Source organism: Perognathus longimembris, chromosome 23, assembly GCF_023159225.1.
Source record: "Perognathus longimembris pacificus isolate PPM17 chromosome 23, ASM2315922v1, whole genome shotgun sequence".
NCBI classification, from domain to species: Eukaryota; Metazoa; Chordata; class Mammalia; order Rodentia; family Heteromyidae; genus Perognathus; species Perognathus longimembris.
The window spans coordinates 26,573,583-26,594,839 of record NC_063183.1 but is presented as its reverse complement, the minus strand read 5'-3'; the positions used below and the strand labels follow the sequence as shown (position 1 = coordinate 26,594,839).

At 42.9% G+C, this 21,257-nt stretch overlaps 1 protein-coding gene across 1 annotated transcript; it reads left to right on the top strand.

Moving 5' to 3' along the window:
• Positions 1–2,662: 2,662 nt before the first annotated feature.
• On the top strand, positions 2,663–21,244 carry Scg3 (secretogranin III). Its single transcript, XM_048332157.1, has 12 exons — positions 2,663–2,753; positions 3,564–3,616; positions 4,121–4,172; positions 4,274–4,489; positions 7,293–7,435; positions 8,442–8,591; positions 10,390–10,570; positions 12,467–12,583; positions 13,958–14,041; positions 15,305–15,442; positions 19,867–19,947; positions 20,933–21,244. Exons 1-12 carry the CDS (start codon positions 2,663–2,665, stop codon positions 21,049–21,051), a joined length of 1,425 nt encoding a protein of 474 aa, XP_048188114.1. The 3' UTR covers positions 21,052–21,244.
• The last annotated feature ends 13 nt before the right edge of the window (positions 21,245–21,257 follow it).

Here is a 21,257-nt window from a genome sequence, read left to right as displayed (position 1 = left end):
AGGTTCTTAAAGGAGGTATTTGAGTGACTTCCAAACTCACAAACCTCCAGGGTGCGAGCAATTTTCTTGTGGCTTGGTTGTTTGTTTGTTTTTAGATATTTCAATAACAAACCTGCTCCTCAAAAAGGAGGGGTACAGAAATCAAAGGCGGCATTGTGCTCCAGCCTTCCCTTTGGTCATTATACAAACTAGTTCCCAGCAAGTGGTAGCTCAAAGAAAAAGATCCAAGTTCTGTTGAAAAATCAGGACTAAAGAGCTTACTCAGCACTCGGCTCACATTACGTTCCTTGTATTCACCACTTAAAAGTCTTTGGTTAGCAGCTTGTATGCAATGCCCCTAGGCCTCTGAGCATAGTCTCAGAATATAGCAAGCACCTCCCAGACTGTAGTTATGATAAACTGCTTCGTTCTAAAATATAACTAAAATATAGATCTAAAATATAACTGGACATGATACAGGACTCTAGAATCTACACACAGACGAAAGGAGTATACTCTTAGGGAACTCAAAGGCATAACTCCTCTGGTCATTAAAATACTATTTATCTAAACAAATTCCAGGGAATCATAGCTTTATTGTTGTTATTGTGGGGGGGGGGGTGGCGGTGCTGTTGTTTTTTTTGTTTTTTGTTTTTTTTTGGCCAGTCCTGGGCCCCGGACCCAGGACCTGAGCACTGCCCCTGGCTTCTTCCCGCTCAAGGCTAGCACTCTGCCTCTTGAGCCACAGCGCCGCTTCTGGCCGTTTTCTGTATATGTGGTGCTGGGGAATCGAACCTAGGGCCTCGTGTATCCGAGGCAGGCACTCTTGCCACTAGGCTATATCCCCAGCCCTGTTGTTTGTTTTTGATTTAGGTTTCTTGTGGGGGCCAAGGAGGGGGACACAGAAAGGAAAGTCATGATATTCAGTATACACTATGTAGAAAATAAACTACTCAACTTGTAGGCAGAGACAGGAGGGGAAAACTGGGGGAAAGTGAAGGAAAGGGTGATATTGTCCAAAAAGAATGTACTCATAAGCTGTGCACTGGTGGCTCATGCCTGTAATCGTAGCTAACTACTCAGGAGCCTGAGATCTGAGGATTGAGGTTTGAAGTCATCCCAGGCAGGAAAGCCCTTGAGACTCTTATCCCCAGTTAACCACCCCAAAACTGGAAATAGAGCTGTGGCTCAAAGTGGTAGAGCACTAGCCTTAAGTAGAAAAGACCAGGGACAGTTCCCAGGTCTTGAGTTCAAGCCCCACAACCAACAACAACAAAAAAGAAGAATTGTACTCATTACCTGGTTTATGAAATGGTAGTCCCTCTGTATTTGTATATATCTGCATGAGCCAGGTTCTTAGATTAAAATTGAAACTTGGTGAAGAAGTTTACCAAAGTGCAACAAAACTGTCAAAGACAAGCAGTGGTGGTTCATGCCTATCATTCTAGTTACTCAGGAGGCTGAGGTATGAGGCTCAAGGTAGAATACCAGCCTTGAGCAAAAATACTAAGCAAGAGCTCAGGGCCTTGAGTTCAATCCCCAGTACCAGTACAAATACAAAAATCCTAGCTGTCTCTGCTCTGTAATCTTAAGGAAACAGGAAGTAGTTCTTGTTTGTTTTTGTGTCTGTCCTGGGGCTTGAACTCTGGGCATGGACACTGTCTCTGAACTTTTTTCCTCACTGTTAAAACACTACCACTTGAGCCACAACTCCAGTTCCAGTTTCAGGCTCTTTGGTAATTTATTGGAGATAGGCCAACTCAGGCTGGCTTCAAATCATGATCCTCCAATCTCAGCCTCTTGAGTAGCTAGGATTACAGACATGTGCCCCTTGCGCTTGTCTCAGGCAATGATTTTGGGTTGTGTTTTTACACCTAGAAGAGTGAGGTTGGCTGGCACAATGTGACTATTTGGAAGAACGTTCCTGCAATTTCTCCCGTCCACAGCATCAAGGGCTGGCTGTTATGTCAACCCACATGATGAAAGTCAGGATCATAGAATTGACTCTACCTTTGGAAGTAGCGTCGGTAGGGAAGAGATTTTGGAGCAGAGATGGCAGAAGAAGCATCCCAATGCAAACAAACAAAGGAAAAACAAATACCCTCTTTGCACAAGGTTATCTAACTCCTTGACAGGTGCTTGGAGAGTGAAATAAGGGTTCTTCCTGGAGAGGTTGGGACAAGGTGGCCTTCAGAACCCACCTAGGACCCAGGCAGGCCAAGACCAGCCCGCCCTTCCCCCCGCCCTGTCCACTCCCAGGGGAGGGGAGGTGGCCTTGGAGTCGCTGACGCCATCCCTTCCCGCCTCTGGCTGGCAGGGCGCATGCGGGCTCCCTCCTCACTTCCTCTCCAGGAGGGCGCAGGAATAAAGCTAAGCCCGGGCCCGTGCCCGCGTCACGGGAACTTCAGCACCCGCGGGGTGGACAGCGCCCGCCTGCACCTGCAGACCTGCCGGGCCCCTGGCATCTCCTTAAGCCTGCAGGGCAGCAGAGCCTGCAGGCCGCCCTGGGCCTTGCGGCTCTCCCTCCCTGCAGCCCAGTCCTCTGGGCCCTTCTTGCTTTGTTTTGTTGGGGTGTGTGTGTGTGTGTGTCTCCTACCCCACCGTCCTCTTTTCATTCATCACAAAAGCTGCAGCTCCCAAAGCCTTTGGCGCCAGGCTCTTTTCTGAAGCCCAGGGTGAAAGAATGGGGTTCCTTTGGGCTGGCACTTGGATGTTGGTGTTGATATTCCACGGTCGCTCGATCCAAGCTTTCCCTAAACCTGGAGGCAGCCAAGGTAAGGAGGACACTTTTTCTTCTTCCCCCCTCTCCTTTTTCTTTTTCTTTTTCTTTTCTTTTCTTTTCTTTTCTTTCTTTTTTTTTTTTTTTTTGCCAGGAACGAGGAAATGCACTGCCTGAGCTGTGAGCTGTAAATCACCCTGCCTTGTTCTCTGATTAGATCCTATCTGTGCGCATGGACGGAGAGTCAGCTCGAATTAAGAGACAGGATTTTTCTTCCCTTAGCTTTTTAAATGATAGAGTCACATGGGCTGTTTTGGTGTTTTGTTGTTGTTGTTAGTTAGTTAGTTTGTTTGTTGTCGTTGCTTTTCTTTTTCTAAGATCTTATATTGAAAGGGGGGCCAGGGTGCCTCTTCCTTCTAAAGTGGCTTGGAATTTCTTTCTTTCTTTCTAAAGGTTTTGCACCCTTTCTAAGATGCTCTATTTATAATACAGTAGATGATGACAGAGCTTGTAGTGTGCCAATAACGCTAACCCAAGTTATGCTATTCCTAGTTGAGGAAAGCTGGTAAGCCAAGCGTGAAGATTCTATATTTAATTTCTGGCTAGATAACAAAAAAGATGAGTCTGTTAGCTATATCTCAGTGTATTTCAGGAGTTAACAGAATCACCTTTTTATACATAAGACAAAGCTGATCTCCATCTCCATTGTATACTATTAGCAATCTTCATTTATATCTAGTTTGTTTCATAGGCATTCAGAATGATTTCTTCTAATAATTATTTTAATTTGTTTTTGGAACATTTTAAATAAATAGATATTTCTCCAATGAATAATTATATTTTTATTTGTCTTTATCTATCCTAGACCAATCTCTACATAATAGAGAACTGAGTGCAGAAAGGCCTTTAAATGAACAGGTAAGTTTGAATTAAAGTGATAATTACCTATTTCATCTTTCTTTCACTAATGTAATTGTAATTCTTTCATTAATGTAATTGTATTGTGATGTTTTGGCCATTTCAAATTTACAAACTTCAGAGGATTTAATAACAAATGGGTAGAAATAAAAATGTGAAAAATAAGTTTTGGTCATTTCTATGCCTGCGCATAACTCAATGAGTAATACGTAGCATTGACTATATAAAGAACCCAGTAAGTTCAACATCATATCTGTCCTGATTTCTTAGTTTGCCAAAGGTTTGTTTTTTTAACCAATATAATAACAGAAAGGAATTATATTATAACACATCAGCAGCCTTTAAATCTCATTTAATTCTTATAACAGTGCCTTTCAATAAGCATTATTAGATACATTGTATAAACAGGAAAACTAAATCCCATGGAGATCAAACCATTTGGCTCTTCTACTTGGTAAGTCACGAAGCAATGATTTAAAGCTGGGATCTGTGTTCTTTTTACAGATTGCTGAAGCTGAAGCAGATAAGATTAAGATTAAAAAAACATCCCCTCCAGGTAAAAAAGAATCCAACTGATATTAAAATATGTACTATAAGGTGTGAGAACATTCACTAAAATAGTTGTGTTGGGTTTGGGGCTTTTTTTTTTTTTTACAGAAAACAAACTAGGTGAAAGCAATTATTCTTTTGCTGATAACTTGAACCTACTAAAGGCAATAACAGAAAAGGAAAAAACTGAGAAAGACAGACAGTCCATAAGAAGTTCTTCACTAGCTAATAAACTGAATGTGGAAGATGTTGATTCAACCAAGAATCGAAAACTGGTTGATGATTATGATTCTACTAAGAGTGGATTGGAGCAGAAATTCCAAGGTAAATTATTAAAAAGAACTTTTTGCTACTTATTTTCTACAGTTTAAAGTTTCTTATTGTATGTTTTTTAAGTTTTTTCTTTTTTCTTTTTTTTTTTTTTTTTTTTTTTGGCCAGTCCTGGGCCTTGGACTCAGGGCCTGAGCACTGTCCCTGGCTTCCTTTTGCTCAAGGCTAGCACTCTGCCACTTGAGCCACAGCGCCACTTCTGGCCGTTTTCTGTATATGTGGTGCTGGGGAATCGAACCCAGGGCAAGCTCTCTTGCCACTAGGCCATATCCCCAGCCTCTTAAGTTTTTTCTTTAAAAAGTATACATCTCGGGCTGGGGATATGGCCTAGTGGCAAGAGTGCTTGCCTCATATACATGAGGCCCTGGGTTCAATTCCCCAGCACCACATATACAGAAAACGGCCAGAAGTGGCGCTGTGGCTCAAGTGGCAGAGTGCTAGCCTTGAGCAAAAAGAAGCCAGGGACAGTGCTCAGGCCCTGAGTCCAAGGCCCAGGACTGGCCAAAAAAATAAATAAAAATAAAATAAAATTAGTTAAAAAAAAAAAGTATACATCTCAAACTTGACAAAGGTAGCCCACACTGGTAATCCTAGCTACTCAAGGGCCTGAGAATAGAGAATCACTGTTGAAAGTCAATGCAGGTAGGAAAGTGCTAATAACTCCATCTCAAATGAACTGGGGGGAAAAATACAGTATATGCCTTAAGTGAAAAAAACTAAAGGACAGTGCCCAGACCCTGAGTTCAAGCCCCAAACACGCACGCACACACAGACACACAACCTATCCTCACACTTCTCATTCTTGTCTGATAGCCAATCAAATCTCATTTGAACTATAGTGAAATCTACACATCTTCCTGCCACCCTCTTCTGCCTCTCTTCAATTTTTTTTTTTTTTTTTTTTGTCCTTTGGCCTGGGCACTGGTTAATGGAGATAAGAATCTCATGGACTTTCCTACCCAGTCTGACTATGAACCATGATTCTCAGATCTCAGCCTTCTGAGTAGCTAGGATTACAGGTGTGAACCACCAATGGCCTAGCTTCTCCAACTTATTTTAATGTGGCAGTCAGAGTGTATACGGGTGTGTTTGTGTGTGTGTGTGTAAGTGCTCTACCACTAAGCTACATCCCTAGCCATTGGCCTTTTCTTACTACATAGTAATCCTGGCTGATTTCTTACTTGGGATCCTGCCTCTACCTCCTGAGTGTTGGGATTACAGGCCTGGTTGAGCTGCCAATTCTCATAAAAACCTTTAGTAAATCCCCACTTCTCTTGAGATAAAAACCAAAATCCTTAACATGATTCCCACATGTAGTTGTATGTCCATCCAGGGCCTCGATATGATAATACAAAAAATACTTAGCCTTTTCCTTCATGATACTTAGTGCAGTCTGTATTTTTACATGTGTAAGTGAATGATGGATGTCTTTCTCCAAAACTAAACTGAGAATTAAACAAGAACAGAGAAACTACAGTTCTGGTGAATGTTCATGAATTCAGTGAATGACTTTATGAATTAAGTGAATAAACAAATGAAAGAACAAGAGGAACAAATGAATGGCTGTAGCCAGGAGTCCAGAAAGAGGGAGTATTTTCCATTCTGCAGACCACTGCTTAGGACAGACTGCAGGCTTTCTTCTATGCCTGATTTTGTTCCATGGCAACAAGAGAATTAAGCTAATTATCTTTGCCAGAAAATAACTGCCAATTAAATTGGAGTTTCATTGAACGTCAGAGCCAGAGGAGAGCTCAGAAATGTACATGTTTGGAGTGGAGATGATGGCTTAGATTTTGTCACACCAAAGTCTATGTTAGGGGAAAAAATGTTTGAAGTTTGAATTCTACTTTTTAACCTAAGATATTTGGACTAGAAATAGATAAACATTGGGTAACTGAATTTAAATGAATTTAATCACTTTGAACTGACCGTTTGATTTAATGAAATTAAAAAATATATATATACCAAACAGGAGCAAGGCACTGGTGACTCACACCTGTAATCCTAGCTACTCAGGAGGCTGAGATCTGAGGAGTGTAGTTGGAAGCCAGCCCAGCAGAAAAGTCCCTCTGAGACTCTTATCTCCAATTAATCACAGAAAAAGCCAGAAGTGACACTATGGCTCAAAGCTAGTAGTAGAGCATTAGCCTTGAGCAAAATGCTCAGAGATAGTGCCCAGGCCCTGAGTTCAAGCCCCAAGACCAACTAAAAAATAAAATAAATTAAAAAGTACTTATTCCAGGTAAATCATAAAATTTTTTAGTTCAGACATGATGATTCCAGGTATGTGGCAGGTTCCTCTATCCCCAGCCCCAAATTTTTCCTGCAAAGGAAGGACATATAGGGATAGTACCAATCTGTGACTAATGCATAAATATATAGTCAAGATATGCAATGTATAGGATGCTTTGAATAATATGACACCCTATATGCACACAGCATGCTATGCAAAAAAAGTGTAGCATTGTCTGTCTTGCTAGTGACAAATAAATTGATTATTTTTTTGAGAGACTGTTTTATTATGTATCTCATGCTGGCTTTGGAGATAAGAGCCTCATGGCTTTGAATTGTGATCCTCAGATCTTAGCCTCCTGACTAACTAGGATTACACATGTGCACCACCAGTTCTCCACCTAATTTTATTTCCAATCAAGAGTTTATATAAAATGAAATACCACTGTAACCTACCTCAAATATGTCTGAGTATAGAAAAGCAGAGTACAGATGATAACTAGAACATGACACGTGTAATGAGTCTGTGATCACTATGCTGTGAAATCATGGTTGCTTTGTCTAGATGATCCTGATGGCCTCCATCAACTGGATGGAACTCCCCTGACAGCTGAAGACATTGTCCATAAAATTGCTGCCAGGATTTACGAGGAGAACGACAGAGGAGTATTTGACAAGATTGTTTCCAAGCTTTTGAATCTTGGCCTGGTAAATCGTATGCATGAGGAGAAACCAAATGATTTGCTCCATTTGGAGAACCACAAGAAACCAAGTCACTTGATTCAAGTAGCCTAGCATTTACAATGAATTCTTCGCCTTTGTCTTGAGTACCCTAGGAATCCCTTGGGGAGTTTATAGGCTATCAGAAGAACTAGATAACTTCACACACACACACACACACACACACACGCACACACACACACACACACACACACACACACTGCAATTCATGCTTCTGAGTCATAAAAGCAGTATTGATTGCTGAAGAATGATTTGTCTAAATTGGAGGAAAGGAAAGAGGCCTTAGAGGAAGACATGTTGGAGTGAGCTTAGAAGAATAGGGAAGATAGAACCAGAAGAGCTAGAGGAGGATGGAGGAGGTGTGTGGCAGAAAGAGAAATCACCTGAGCCAGGGCATAGAACACGTGTTTGAGAAACTCAAACTCATCTCATTTTCCAAGCTTATGTTAGATCCTCAGCTCTGACAAAGCCCTGGAGGATTTAGTAAGGTGCTAAATTCTCAGCTACTCAAAACTTCTCCCATTATGACCCTCAGATGCAGGGAAGCAACTCTAAAGGTATTTCTAAAACACTCCATGAGTCTCCACCTGGTGGGAACTGACAGTTGGCCATGGCTGACCCAAAGTCACTTCTTCCCAGGGTACTGAGAAATTACTTTAATACCAGTATGTAGTGGAAGTAACAGGAAGGATCATCTAAAAGAACACACCAAATTCCTCATAAAAATATGTGTTCAGAAGCCAGGCACCAATGGCTCACCCTGTAATTCTAGCTACTCATGAGGCTGAGATCTGAGGAACACACTCCAAAACCAGCCCAGGCAGGAAGGTTAGGGCCAGCAACTAGGCTCTGAGTTCAAGCCCCAGTACTAGGACAAGAAAAAAAATGTTCAACTACAGACTTCAATGTAGATTTTTTTAAATCACAAGACTATTAGAATACTAACTATATAGGCTGTGCCTCTTTCCAACAGATCACAGAAAGCCAGGCCCATACACTGGAAGATGAAGTTGCAGAAGCTTTACAAGAGTTAATTTCAAAGGAAGCCACCAATTATGAGGAGGAGCTCAATAAATCCACAAGCAGAACTGAAAACCAGGCTGGAAAAATACCAGAGAAAGTGGTATGTAAGTGTGCGGTATGTATGGTGTGTACATAATTGCTACCTTACTTAAGGAAATTTGCAGACCTGGAGGTGTAGCTTAAATGGTAGAACTCTTGGCTAGTAAGTTCAAGGTCTTAAGTTTGAACCCCAGTACCACCAAGAATGAAAGAGAGAGACAGAGAGAAAGAGAGAGAGAGAGAGAGGAAAGAGAAAGAAAGAACAAGAAAAGGAAACTTGGAATAAGCAGCACTTTTAGCCCACTTAAAATGTATATTCATAAGATACCATTAAGATTAAAGATATAAATGATCTCTGCTTCAAAAATAATTTACATACTCTTATATAACAAATGGTTTTTGTTTTGCTTGTATTGGGGTTTTGGGGTTTTTGTTTGTTTGTTTGTTTGTTTGTTTTTTGCCAGTCCTGGGCCTTGAACTCAAGGCCTGAGCACTGACCCTGGCTTTTTTTTGCTCAAGGCTAGCACTTGAGCCACAGCACCACTTCTGGCCATTTTCTATATATGTGGTGCTGGGGAATTGAACCCAGGGCTTCATGTATATGAGGCAAGCACTCTTGCCACTAGGCCATGGTCCCAGCCCCACAAATTTTTTTTTTTTTTTTTTTTTTTTTTTTTTTTGCCAGTCCTGGGCCTTGGACTCAGGGCCTGAGCACTGTCCCTGGCTTCTTCCTGCTCAAGGCTAGCACTCTGCCACCTGAGCCACAGCGCCCCTGCTGGCCGTTTTCTATATATGTGGTGCTGGGGAATCGAACTGAGAGCTTCATGTGTAGGAGGCAAGCCCTCTTGCCACTAGGCCATATTCCCAGACCCACAAATGGGTTTTTAAAAATCTCATTCCACACTATAAAAATAACATATAATATGTGAAATAACATCACATAATAACAATTATTTACATAATACCAGTGTGCTAGGCCCAACATCACATAGTTTTTCCGATATTCCGTTTGATTCCTAGGGATGCCATCAGCTGATCCCAACACACACACACACACACACACACACACACACACACACACACACACACGCCAAAGAAAATCACACAGATTCAATCCTCTGGGAAAGTGGCTGCTATGTTCTCCACCTTGACCCACCTTTCAATTCCAGGCTGTGCTCTCCCACCTGCCCCTGCCTCTCATCTTTCATTCACCCTGGTCATTCATCCTTTCTTCTCTTAGATAAACTCCTCACTCTTCCTTTTTTTCTCCCTTAGTATCAACCAAGCTCTGAAATTCTGCCCCCTGTCCCTTGTCTTGAATTCTCTTTAATATCCTTGCTGGCTGGGTGCCATGGCTCATGCCTGTAATCCTAGCTACTCAGAAGGCTGAATGCTGAGGATCACGTGATAGACTTTAGGAGCCCCCCCCCCCCCAAGACAGAGCACCTTTCACTAAGTCCCAGTGACCTTAAGTCATTAGGGCTAGGTACACACAGGGCCTCCTAAAACTTGCAAAGGAGGAGGACTTCTTGTCTTTCAAGTATACAAGTGAAGCATTCATTCTATTTATTTTTAATTTTGGATGCTGTTACTGGGGCTTGAACTCAGGGTCTAGAATCTTTTTTTTTGCTCAAGGCTAGAGCTCTACCACTTGAACCACATCTCCACTTCCAGCTTTTTGGTGGATCATTGGAGATAAGAGTCTCCCAGACTTTCCTGCCCAGGCTGGCTTTGAACCTTGTTGATCCTCAGATCTCAGCCTCCTGAGGAGCTAGGCTTGCAGGAATGAGCCACCAGCACCCAGTCCACGGGCTTACTTTTTTTTTTCTTCTTTTAATTGATCTCTTTCCTGGCTGGAGACTCCTCCGATGGCAGCAATTCAAGATGGCTTCAGTAATGGAGATGATGATGAAACGGTATCGAATGCCTTGACCTTAACGGATGGCTTAGAAAGGAGAACTAAAACCTACAGTGAGGACAGCTTTGAGGAACTCCAGTATTTCCCAAACTTCTATGCACTTCTGAAAAGCATTGATTCAGGTAACCTGGGTTTTTTGTTGGTTTTTTTTTTTTCTTACCATGTAGACTAGAAATAGTGACTCTAGGAAATTGTGTAGAGTTTTCTCTTCCTGTTTTCAGTTTCCAAATGGAACCCTCAGTGACACAGTGAACTTTGGAGAAAAAGTCCACATCACTGTTCTTTTCGAAGAGCCTGGACTACCTGGGCATTGGTGGCTCTGACCACCAAGACACTGGTCACAGACACTTCCAGTTTCAGCTTTCTAAATGAGTTAAACTAGACCCTTGATAAAGAGAAACCAGGAAGTCCAAACCATACTGGGAAATTACTTGGTTTTGCTTTGTTTTAAACCAAGACTTTGCCAGGTAGCCAATGACTCAAACCTGTCATCCTAGCTACTCAGGAGGCTAAAATCTGAGGATCACGGTTCAAAGCCAGCCCAGGCAGGAAAATCTGTGAGACGTTTATCTCCAATTAACCACATACACAAAAAATTAGAAATGGACCTAGAGGACTAGCCTTGAGCAAAAAGAGCTCGGGGACAGTGCCCAGGCCTTGAGTTCAAGCCCCAGGACCCCCACATGCAAAAATAACAAAAACCAACACCTTAACATGTCCTGATCTTCTCTCTCACATATGCACTGCATTAACTGGAGGATTTCAGTTCATGTTTACTTTTGATGAATCTGCAAAGGGGCTAATAACATCCATCTTTTTATTGTTATTGTTAGGACAAATGCCCTGTACTGCCTTAGATGGAGCTTTCTCTCTCTGTTCAAAGAGCCAGCCCTAGATCAAGCCTTATATACACTTCTCTGTAATTATATTCTATGACCTTCAGGAAGCCACCTGAGAGCAAGCTTTCATTTCTGGACAATGTCCTATTGTCCTTCAGTCCCAGTCCATGACCAGGTGGTATATCTAGAGGGTCTGTTCTGAGTCACCTTGCCCCAGTGGATAGCAGATGCCCAGCTCAGAACCACTGCTGCTATGCTGGTGAGTCACTTCTCATCAGAGAAGAGCATCAGCACAATATCAAGTTCACGGCTGTGACCTTCACCAAAGAAAGTGATAGCTGGAGTCATTTTTCAAGTTATTTCTCAGGACCTCCTCTGCCACCTTGCCTTCATCCCAACCTGTGACCTTGGGGAGAGGGTGGGTATGTAAAACCTTACTGGATGGTATAGTCTTTGTTTTGAACTTTCTGTTCTCTTCACTTGACTTTTTATTGCCTTCATTTGTCCAGAATTTTAATGACCTCTATGGAGGTCTTTGTTAATTCCTGTCCTTTTCATCCAAAGTCTGAACCAAATAAGAAATTAAAGGCAGGGAGAGAGCTAAGCAATGATGGCTCATGCCTGTCATGCTAGCTACTCAGGAAGCTGAGATCTGAGAGTCACAATTTGAAGCCAGACTGGGCAGAAATTCTGTAAGATTTGAATCTCCAATTAACCACCAAAAAAGCTGGAAATGGAGCTGTGGCTCAAGTGACAAGGTGACAACCTTGAGTGAAAAAGCCGGGCAAAAGCATGAGGCCATGAGTTTAAACCCAGTACCATCACACAAAAAAAAGGAGGAAAAAAGAAAGAAGGGAGGTAGGGAGGGAAGGAAAGAGGAAGGGAGGGAAGAAAGGAATGAATGAAACTCTTTTTTTTTTTTTTTTTTTTTTGCCAGTCCTGGGCCTTGGACTCAGGGCCTGAGCACTGTCCCGGGCTTCTCTTTGCTCAAGGCTAGCACTCTGCGCCTTGAGCCACAGCGCCACTTCTGGCTTTTTCTATATATGTGGTGCTGGGGAATTGAACCCAGGGCTTCATGTATATGAGGCAAGCACTCTTGCCACTAGGACATATTCCCAGCCCAGGAATGAAACTCTTTTGCACTCATTTTCTTTAAATTATTTCATCTTTTTTATATAGAAAAAGAGGCAAAAGAGAAAGAAACACTGATCACCATCATGAAAACATTGATTGACTTCGTGAAGATGATGGTGAAATATGGCACAGTATCACCAGAGGAAGGTGTTTCCTACCTTGGTAAGAATCCCATCTGCTCTATTCTTCCTGAGATGGTTTCCATTGTGAAGGATACTAGCGATTTGGTAACCATGACCCCACCAATTTGATGATTTAGCCCAGATCACTAGGTAACCAGAAATGATCCTATTTGGTAATATACACAAATCAAATTGACCAGAAGTTTTCAACTCTTTATAGATCCACCTTGGTAATATTTTCTAATCTCCATACAGACTTTGTATGTGTGTGTGTGTGTGTGTGTGTGTGTGTGTGTGTGTGTGTGTGTGTATACACACATCAATCCTACTGAAATGTGACTGTGTATGATTTTTAAAACTAATTTCCTATAGCCAGGTGTGGAGCTGTGATGACATGTTTATTGTCCCAGCTACTCAAGAAGCAGAGGCATAGAGATAGCTTCAGGCCAGGAGATCAAGGCCAGCCTTGAACTGGCCCCAACCCCCTCACCCCCGCCCCCCAAAAAAGACTTCATAAATTGACACTAAATGAGGAAGTTATTCTGTACTCGTTTTCTCTGCATTTTACTACAATTTAACTAAGTGAAGTCCCTATTTTGCTTAACCCCAGAGTTTGGCTTAAACAACAAAAAAGAAAAGGGAAAAGAAAAGTGTGACCTTGTATAACCAAGAGTAGACTGTTTAGCGGGATAAGGGATAGCCTGGCTTTGGGCTTATGAAATTCACCAATAATGCAAAGAACTAATCTGTCCCCAAATTCTGTGTGCTGATTCATTCCAGTGCTCTCTTGTGGGAACTAGTAATGGTGCAACTGCCCTAATATCATTTCTACAGAGATAGCAATTACTGCAGGAAGAGTCTCTTTCTTCCCATGGTCCTTGTATGAAATCTCTTTGGCTGAGATTAAGTCACATGCTCATCCTTAAGCCAATCACTATAGCTTAGCATCAGGTCACGTGCTCCTCCTTGGCTCTAATCCAGGGCGGTGGAAGACTCTTAACTAGTCAGGTTTGGGTTACTCAACTACAACTGGAGTTAAATTTTATGAGAGGAAGAGGAGGAAACAAGGTTCCCCAAAGAAGAAACCCAGGTGCAGTAACAATGAGGAAGTGTTAAATAGGTGCAACCCACAGATACCCACTCCAAGTCTGACCAATGGATATGGGAACACAGAAGGCAGTTGTACATTTAAATAAGCACAAGGTGAAACTTCAAGATCTTCACTTACCTGCCTCTCTGTCTTGAGAGTCTGTGATTCACAGGGTTAACATCTAGGTTGAAGCTTCCTGCTGGCAGTGTAATATTTTGGAGTTGCTGATGTGATATTTCTGGGGAGAATTAAATATTTTTAGTAAAAAGTATGATATCATCTTTCAGGAAATAAAATTATAGTTTCTTCTCCTCCTCCCTGCAGAAAACTTGGATGAAACTATTGCACTTCAGACCAGGAGCAAGCTAGAAAAAAACACCACTGACAATAAAAGCAAGCTTTCCCCAGGTAGGATTTACTTAACAATTTATTCTAGTTTTCAGTGGAATAATTCTTGAGTGGTGAATAATGAGCTTCAGGAAACATGAATAAAGAATTTACCGGTTTCAGGACTGGGAATATGGCCTAGTGGCAAGAGTGCTTGCCTCATATACATGAAGCCCTGGGTTTGATTCCTCAGCACCACATATACAGAAAATAGCCAGAAGTGGTGCTGTGGCTCAAGTGGCAGAGTGCTAGCCTTGAACAAAAAGAAGCCAGGGACAGTGCTCAGGCCCTGAGTTCAAGTCCCAGGACTGGCAACAAAAACAAAACAAAACAAGAATTTCAACAGGGCTGGAGATATGGCCTAGTGGCAAGAGAGCTTGCCTCGTATACATGAGGCTCTGGGTTTGATTCCCCAGCACCACATATACAGAAAACGGCCAGAAGTGGCGTTGTGGCTCAAGTGGCAGAGTGCTAGCCTTGAGCAAAAGGAAGCCAGGGACAGTGCTCAGGCCCTGAGTCCAAGGCTCAGGACTGGCAAAAAAAAAAAAAAAAAAAGAATCTCAACAAATTTTTACATTCAAATTAAATCATAGGATTAAGTAGAAAAAGGTTAGCTGTTTCTTGGCCAATTACAGCATAGAAACCTAACCAACCCAAAGCACTAAAAGTAATGTAAGTTCCTTTTTTCTTTCTTTCTTTCTTTTTTTGGTGCCAGTCCTAGAGCTTGAACTCCAGAACTGGGTGCTGTCCCTGAGCTTTTGTGCTCAGGGCTAGTTGTCTATTACTTGAGCTACAGCTCTACTTCTGGCTTTTTGCTGGTTAATTGGAGATAAGAGTCTCTTGGACTGCCCAGGCTAGCTTTGAACCATGATCCTCAGATCTCAGCCTTCTTTGTAGCTAGGGTTACAAGGGTGAGCCACCAGAACCTGGCTAACATAAGCTTTTATTAGAGATTTTAAGAGGTGGCTGGTAGGAAAGAAAAAATGGCTACCTCACAAAACAAAGCAATCCATTCTAAAAGTCATTGTTAGCAGGTGGGGGCCTGTAATTCTAGATACTCAGGAGGTTGAAACCTGGAAGGTCATGATTTGAAGCCAGCTTGGCAGAACATCCATAAGACTCTATCCCAAATTAGCCAGCAAGAAACTGAGCTCGAGGTGTATGTAGCTCAAGTGGTAGAACATCAGCCATTAGTAAGAAAGTGCAGCAAGCCCAAGCCCATGAGTTCCAGATAAATGCAGATACAAAATACCCTTATAATAACAACATATAATCTGATTACAGTATCATCGGAGAAAACTCATGAAGAAACAGATATCACTAAGGAAGAAGCTGCAAAGATGGAGAAGGAATATGGGACCTTGAAGGATTCCACAAAAGAGGAGACCTCGAGCCCAGGAGGAAAGACAGATGAACCAAAAGGTAATGAAGTGACTGATCTGGGTGGCCAATAAAACTGAAGAAACAAGAGTTTGCAACACATAAAGATCCCCAAAGCATGACTCACAATTAAGATGATCACAATCCAGGCTAATTGGGCATAAAGAAAGACCTATAGGCAAGATGCAGAGACTCACACCCATAATCCTAGCTCTTTAGGGGTCTGAGATCTGAGGACTGAGGTTTGAAACCAGTCTGGGCAGGAAAATCCATGAGACTCTTCTCTCCAATTAAACACAAACGCACACATGCGCATGCACACACACATACACACACACACACACACACACACACACACACACAGAAGTAGAGCTGTGGCTTAATTGGTAGAGCACCAGCCTTGAGCAAAAAAAAAGTTCAGGGACAGCACCCAGGCCCTTAGTTCAAGGCCCAGGAATGGCACAAAGAACAAAAGAAAGGAAAAAAAAAGATGGGGCTGGGAATATGGCCTAGTGGCAAGAGTGCTTGCCTCATATACATGAAGCCCTGGGTTCAATTCCCCAGCACCACGTATATAGAAAACGGCCAGAGGTGGCGCTGTGGCTCAAGTGGCAAAGTGCTAGCCTTGAGCAAAAAGAAGCCAGGGACAGTGCTCGGCCCTGAGTCCAAAAAAAAAAAAAAAAAAGGAAAAAAAGATGGAAGGGAGGGAGGGAAGAAAAGAGAGAGTGAAAGGAAGGAAGGAAGGAGGGAAGGAAGGAAGGAAGGAGTATAGCATCTTGTTTGAATATTTCTCCCTACATTTATAGCCAAAACCACTTATCTTTCACAATTTAAAACTTGATTGGGAATTCAGGGCCATATTATGCTATACCTAACTTTTAAAACAATGAACCAATTAAGACTGGAGTGTAAAGCACTTTTGCCTAGTGAGAGGCCCTGGGTTTGACACACATACACACACCACTGCAAAATCAACCAACCAATCAATCAATAAGTAAATTACTTAAAGGCACTAAGAATATTCACAATTTTCAATCACCTTAAGAAGACCCCTTATAACTACAGCTTTAATTTAATCTAAATTTTACCACTCTACTAATAAGTAGTATCTTTTGTGTGTGTGCCACATTTTTTGTATTTTTTTTAATTTCAAGTACTTTACACAAAAGGGTTTCACATCAAGTCAGATTTTTAGTACTATGAGTCTTTTTTTTTTGCCAGCCCTGGGCCTTGGACTCAGAGCTTGAGCACTGTCCCTGGCTTCTTTTTGCTCAAGGCTAGCACTCTGCCACTTGAGCCACAGCGCCACCTCTGGCCATTTTCTATATACGTGGTGCTGGGGAATTGAACCCAGGGCTTCATGTATACGAGGCAAGCGCTCTTGCCACTAGGTCATATCCCCAGCCCAGTACTATGAGTCTTGAAAACAAAATGCCTTCTTTTTCTTTGTTCTCTCCCAAACATTGATTTCTAATTAGTACAATTATTTGAATGATTCAACGACCATTTCTAAAATGTAGGAATAGGCCCATAAAACAAAATTTATTCCATTCCTATCTATTAACTTGCTCCATGTTTTTCAAGCAAATTACTCTCTAGAGACCAAAGGAAAAGACACTAAAACTTTATTCCATTATCTAAGTGTGACTCCTGTTGCCAGTTGGATGTTTACTTGTTCATAGTGGCATGTGAGTCACTGAAAATCTTTTTATATGATCAGCCAAAGGATGACGTCAGCATTATAACACTCATGAACTCACTGCAGTGTGGTCATTAATGGCAAGATAACAGAATTAAAATAGCCAAGGTGATTCCCCCGCCAACCTTCACTTAAACAGCGTATCAACTCAACATTTTTTGTGTGTGTGCCAGTCCTGTGCCTTGGACTCAGGGCCTGAGCACTGTCCCTGGCTTCTTTTTGCTCAAGGCTAGCACTCTGCCACTTGAGCCACAGTGCCATTTCTGGCCATTTTCTATATATGTGGTGCTGGGGAATCGAACCCAGGGCTTCATGTATATGAGGCAAGCACTCTTGCCACTAGGCCATATTCCCAGCCCCTCAACTCAACATTTTTAGACCAGAGAAGTCAACCTATGCAATTAAATGATCTGGCCATTGACTAAAGTCTGTAGATGTTCTTGTTTAAGCTCAATAAAAACAGGTGTTCTGGGGCTGGGGATATGGCCTAGTGGCAAGAGTGCTTGCCTCGTATACATGAGGCCCTGGGTTCAATTCCCCAGCACCACATATACAGAAAATGGCCAGAAGTGGCGCTGTAGCTCAAGTGGTAGAGTGCTAGCCTTGAGCAAAAAGAAGCCAGGAACAGTGCTCAGGCCCTGAGTCCAAGCCCAGAACTGGCCAAAAAAAAAAAAAACAGGTGTTCTTCTAGAAATGTCCAGAAATAAATAGCCTGTCTAGTTTTCTCCTCTGAATGAGCCATTTTTAAAAGAAATTGTTGTTACCTTGCTTTCTTTTGGTAACCCTGTGGGTTGAACTTAAGGCCTTAAGCTTGCTTGCTAGGAGCTCTACCCCCAAACTAGCACATAGTGTGGGAAGTTCAGCCCAGGCACAGGAGACCCAGCTAGCCACCTGGCTTTCGTTCATGAGTTGTAGTCCTAGTCATCATCATTGTTGTCCTTCTCCTTCTCCTTCTCCTTTTCTCTCTTCTCTTTCCTCTTCTTGTTCAGGTACTGGGGTTTGAACTCATGACCTGATGAGTCACACCTGCACTTCCAGCTTTTTGCTGGTTAGTTGAAGATGAGGGTCTCATATACTTTTGTACTTAGGCTGGCTTTGAAACTTGATCCCCAGAACTCAGCGCCACTCCCCCCCCCAGCAGCTAGAATTAGAGGCATGACCCCCCAGCTTCAACACACGTATATTTTCCTATGGGGGGCGGGGGGAGGAAACATTGCCTTTGAAGAATTCACAGTTCTCACACCAGTAAAGGAAAACACAAGAGGTAAAGTGATTCTCAAGATCTCACAGCCAGACAGTAAGGAAGCTGGGTCTTGAACTGGGTCCTCTGCCTCCCAATCCAGTGCTCCTCCAGTGTTCCACATCTCACGTTCTAGACATGTCAAATGGGACCATGGTAAAGAAATTCTTGAGCTGAGTGGCTGGGTGGTTCTTGCCACATGCATGATGCCAGTACTGGTTGCTTTTGCTGTGTGCACTTGAAACTATAATTGTAGAAGCACAACATCATCTTAAACATTATATCAAACAACTTTTGCCAGGACCCAGTGGCTCCTGCCGGTCATCCTAGCTACTCAGGAGGCTGAGATCTGAGGATCATGGTTCAAAGCCAGTCCAGGCAGAAAAGTCACAAGGACTCCATCTCCAAAATAGCTAGCAAAAAGTAAGGCTGGAGGCATGGCTCAAGTGGTAGAGCACCAGCCATGAGCTAGCAAATGAATTCAGAGTCCTGACATCAAACACCAGTACAAGCCAAAAATAAAAAAAGAACTTCTATAAACATTTTCAGGTGTAACGTCTTTAGTCCATGCAGTGGTAAGCCTGCTGATTCATTTGGCAGGAACAGGCAGACAGGACAGCACAGCAGGGCTAGGACAAATGCATGCACGGAAAGGGACATTTCTCTTAGGGTGTTGAAAAGCAGAGAGTAGCCCCAGCTGGGAAAGCGGGCGCCTCTCTGTCCTGGCCTGCTTCCCATCAGCCCCAGCATGTGCTCTAAGGCTTAGACCCAATGACCTCAGCCATGAGCCATTTAGTTTTTCCGAAGGAAGCTGCAATCAATTGCAGAAAAATAGCAGAGCTTTCCTGAGGGACTCCTGTGGGCTTCCTGCACGTGACAAGTGAGAGTCACTTTCCAGCTCCCACAAGAGAAAGTGGAACCAGAAACAGCAAGGCGCAGCCATACCCCGTGTCTCCCCACTTTCCAAGGCCCCAGCCAGTGTCCCAGCCCAGAATGGGGGAGGAGTGGTGGGGAGACACAGAGAGGGGAGGGGAGGAGAGAGGGAGAGAAAAGGGGGGTATGAGGGAAGACAGAGGAGGGAGGGGAGGGAGAGAGGAAAAGGAAGGCTGGGGAGGGAGAGAGGAAAAGGAAGGCTGGGAAGGGGAAAGAAGAAGAGAGGGAGGAGAGGGAAGGAAAAGGAAGGGAAGGAGAGAGGGAGAGGAGAGGGAAAGAGGAGGAAAGGGAGGAAAGGGAAGAGAAGAGAGGAGGGAAGAGAGAGTAGGAGGAGGGGAGAGAAATCAGTGGAGAGAAGAGGGGAAGGGAAGAATGGGGAGGAGAAGGAGGAGAGGAGAGGCAAGAGAGAAAAGGAGGGAAAGACAGGGGAGAAGGGAGAGAAAGAGAGGAGGAGAGGGGAGGGGAGGAGAGGAGAGAGAAAGGGAGTAAAGGGAGGAGTGAAAGAGAGAGGAGGGAGAAAGGGAGAGGAGGAGGAGGGAGAGGAGAGGAGGCAAGGGGGTGCATTTGATGAGAGAGTTCTCTTGTCTTTTCCAGGAAAAACAGAAGCCTATTTAGAAGCCATAAGGAAAAATATCGAATGGTTGAAGAAACACAACAAAAAAGGCAACAAAGAAGGTAGGATTGCCATAGATTCTTTCCCAAAGTGCAGGGCATTGCAGTCTCCTCCAATTCACCCCCCAATATACCAGCTGCCTCTCTGATGCAGGGGGGAAAATAACCCCTTTCTCTTATTTCTCAGATCAGCCTTTCCAGACTTCTTTTATATTTTCTCATGAAAAATGTCAAGTAAATGTAGAGGAAGCAGTGAAACATAGCCCATCATTAGCAATAGTCAACATTTGGCAACCTTATGTTAGCTACCTCCTCCCTTTCTTGCGATATTTTAAATCAAAGGTCTTTTCTTTCTTTTGTTGTTGTTGTTGTTGGTGGTGGTGGTGGTGGTGGTCATAGGGCTTGAACTCAGGACCTGGGGCTGTCTCTGAGCTACTTTTGCTCTAGACTAGTGCTTTATCACTTTGAGCCACAGCTCCACTTCCAGTTTTTGAGTGATTAATCAGAGGTAATAAAATAACTAAAAGCAAAAAAGCCTGAGGGCAAGGCTCAAGTGGTAGAGTGTCTGTCTAACAGTGCTGAGGCCCTGTATTCAAATCTTAGTATCTTCCATAATCTTGTTATTATCTCCAATTAACAACAAGAAGAGGAGGAGGAGGAAGAAGCAGCAAAAAAGACTAGGAAAATGGGGGCTGGGAATATGGCCTAGTGGCAAGAGTGCTTGCCCTGGGTTCGATTCCTCAGCACCACATATATACAAAAAGGCCAGAAGTGACACTGTGGCTCAAGTGGCAGAGAGCTAGCCTTGAGCAAAAGGAAGCCAGGGACAGTGCTCAGGCCCTGAGTTCAAGCCCCAGGACTGGCAAAAAAAAAAAAAAAAAGACTAGGAATATGGCTTGTGATGATGGGTCTGTCCCACAAGCATGAAGTCCTGAGTTCAAATCTATCTCCTATAATCCTGTCATTACCAAAATGCTTTTTAATGCTCATCACTCTAAAGGGATTGTTCCTTCCAGATCTTGGCTTATAATATTCTTATATTTTCCAGATTACGATCTCTCGAAGATGAGAGACTTCATCAACCAACAGGCAGATGCTTATGTGGAGAAAGGCATCCTTGATCGCGAAGAAGCCAATGCTATCAAGCAGATTTACAGCAGCCTGTAAAGTGGAGCAAAGATCCAGCAGTCTCTGGACTATCCCAGAAAACATGATGTAGCTTCAAGCCCTTCTAATTCTATGATTAAATTTTTTTTGATGCAAGGATTATTAGAACGTGAACTTACAGTAGCTAATCTTTTAGAAGTGGGTAAAAAAACATAGCTTTCTTGCTTGCCATAGACATGATCTGAGAAGTAAAGTTGTAGCAAGCT

What these genes read in the sequence shown, in the direction of transcription:
- Scg3 (XM_048332157.1), top strand. Translation starts at nt 2,663, where the DNA reads ATGGGGTTCCTTTGGGCTGGCACTTGGATGTTGGTGTTGATATTCCAC. An exon ending in TAAAAAAACATCCCCTCCAG is followed by an intron (nt 4,173 to 4,273) that starts GTAAAAAAGAAT and finishes TTTTTTTTACAG; the next exon opens with AAAACAAACTAGGTGAAAGC. An exon ending in CAAAAAAGGCAACAAAGAAG is followed by an intron (nt 19,948 to 20,932) that starts GTAGGATTGCCA and finishes TATATTTTCCAG; the next exon opens with ATTACGATCTCTCGAAGATG.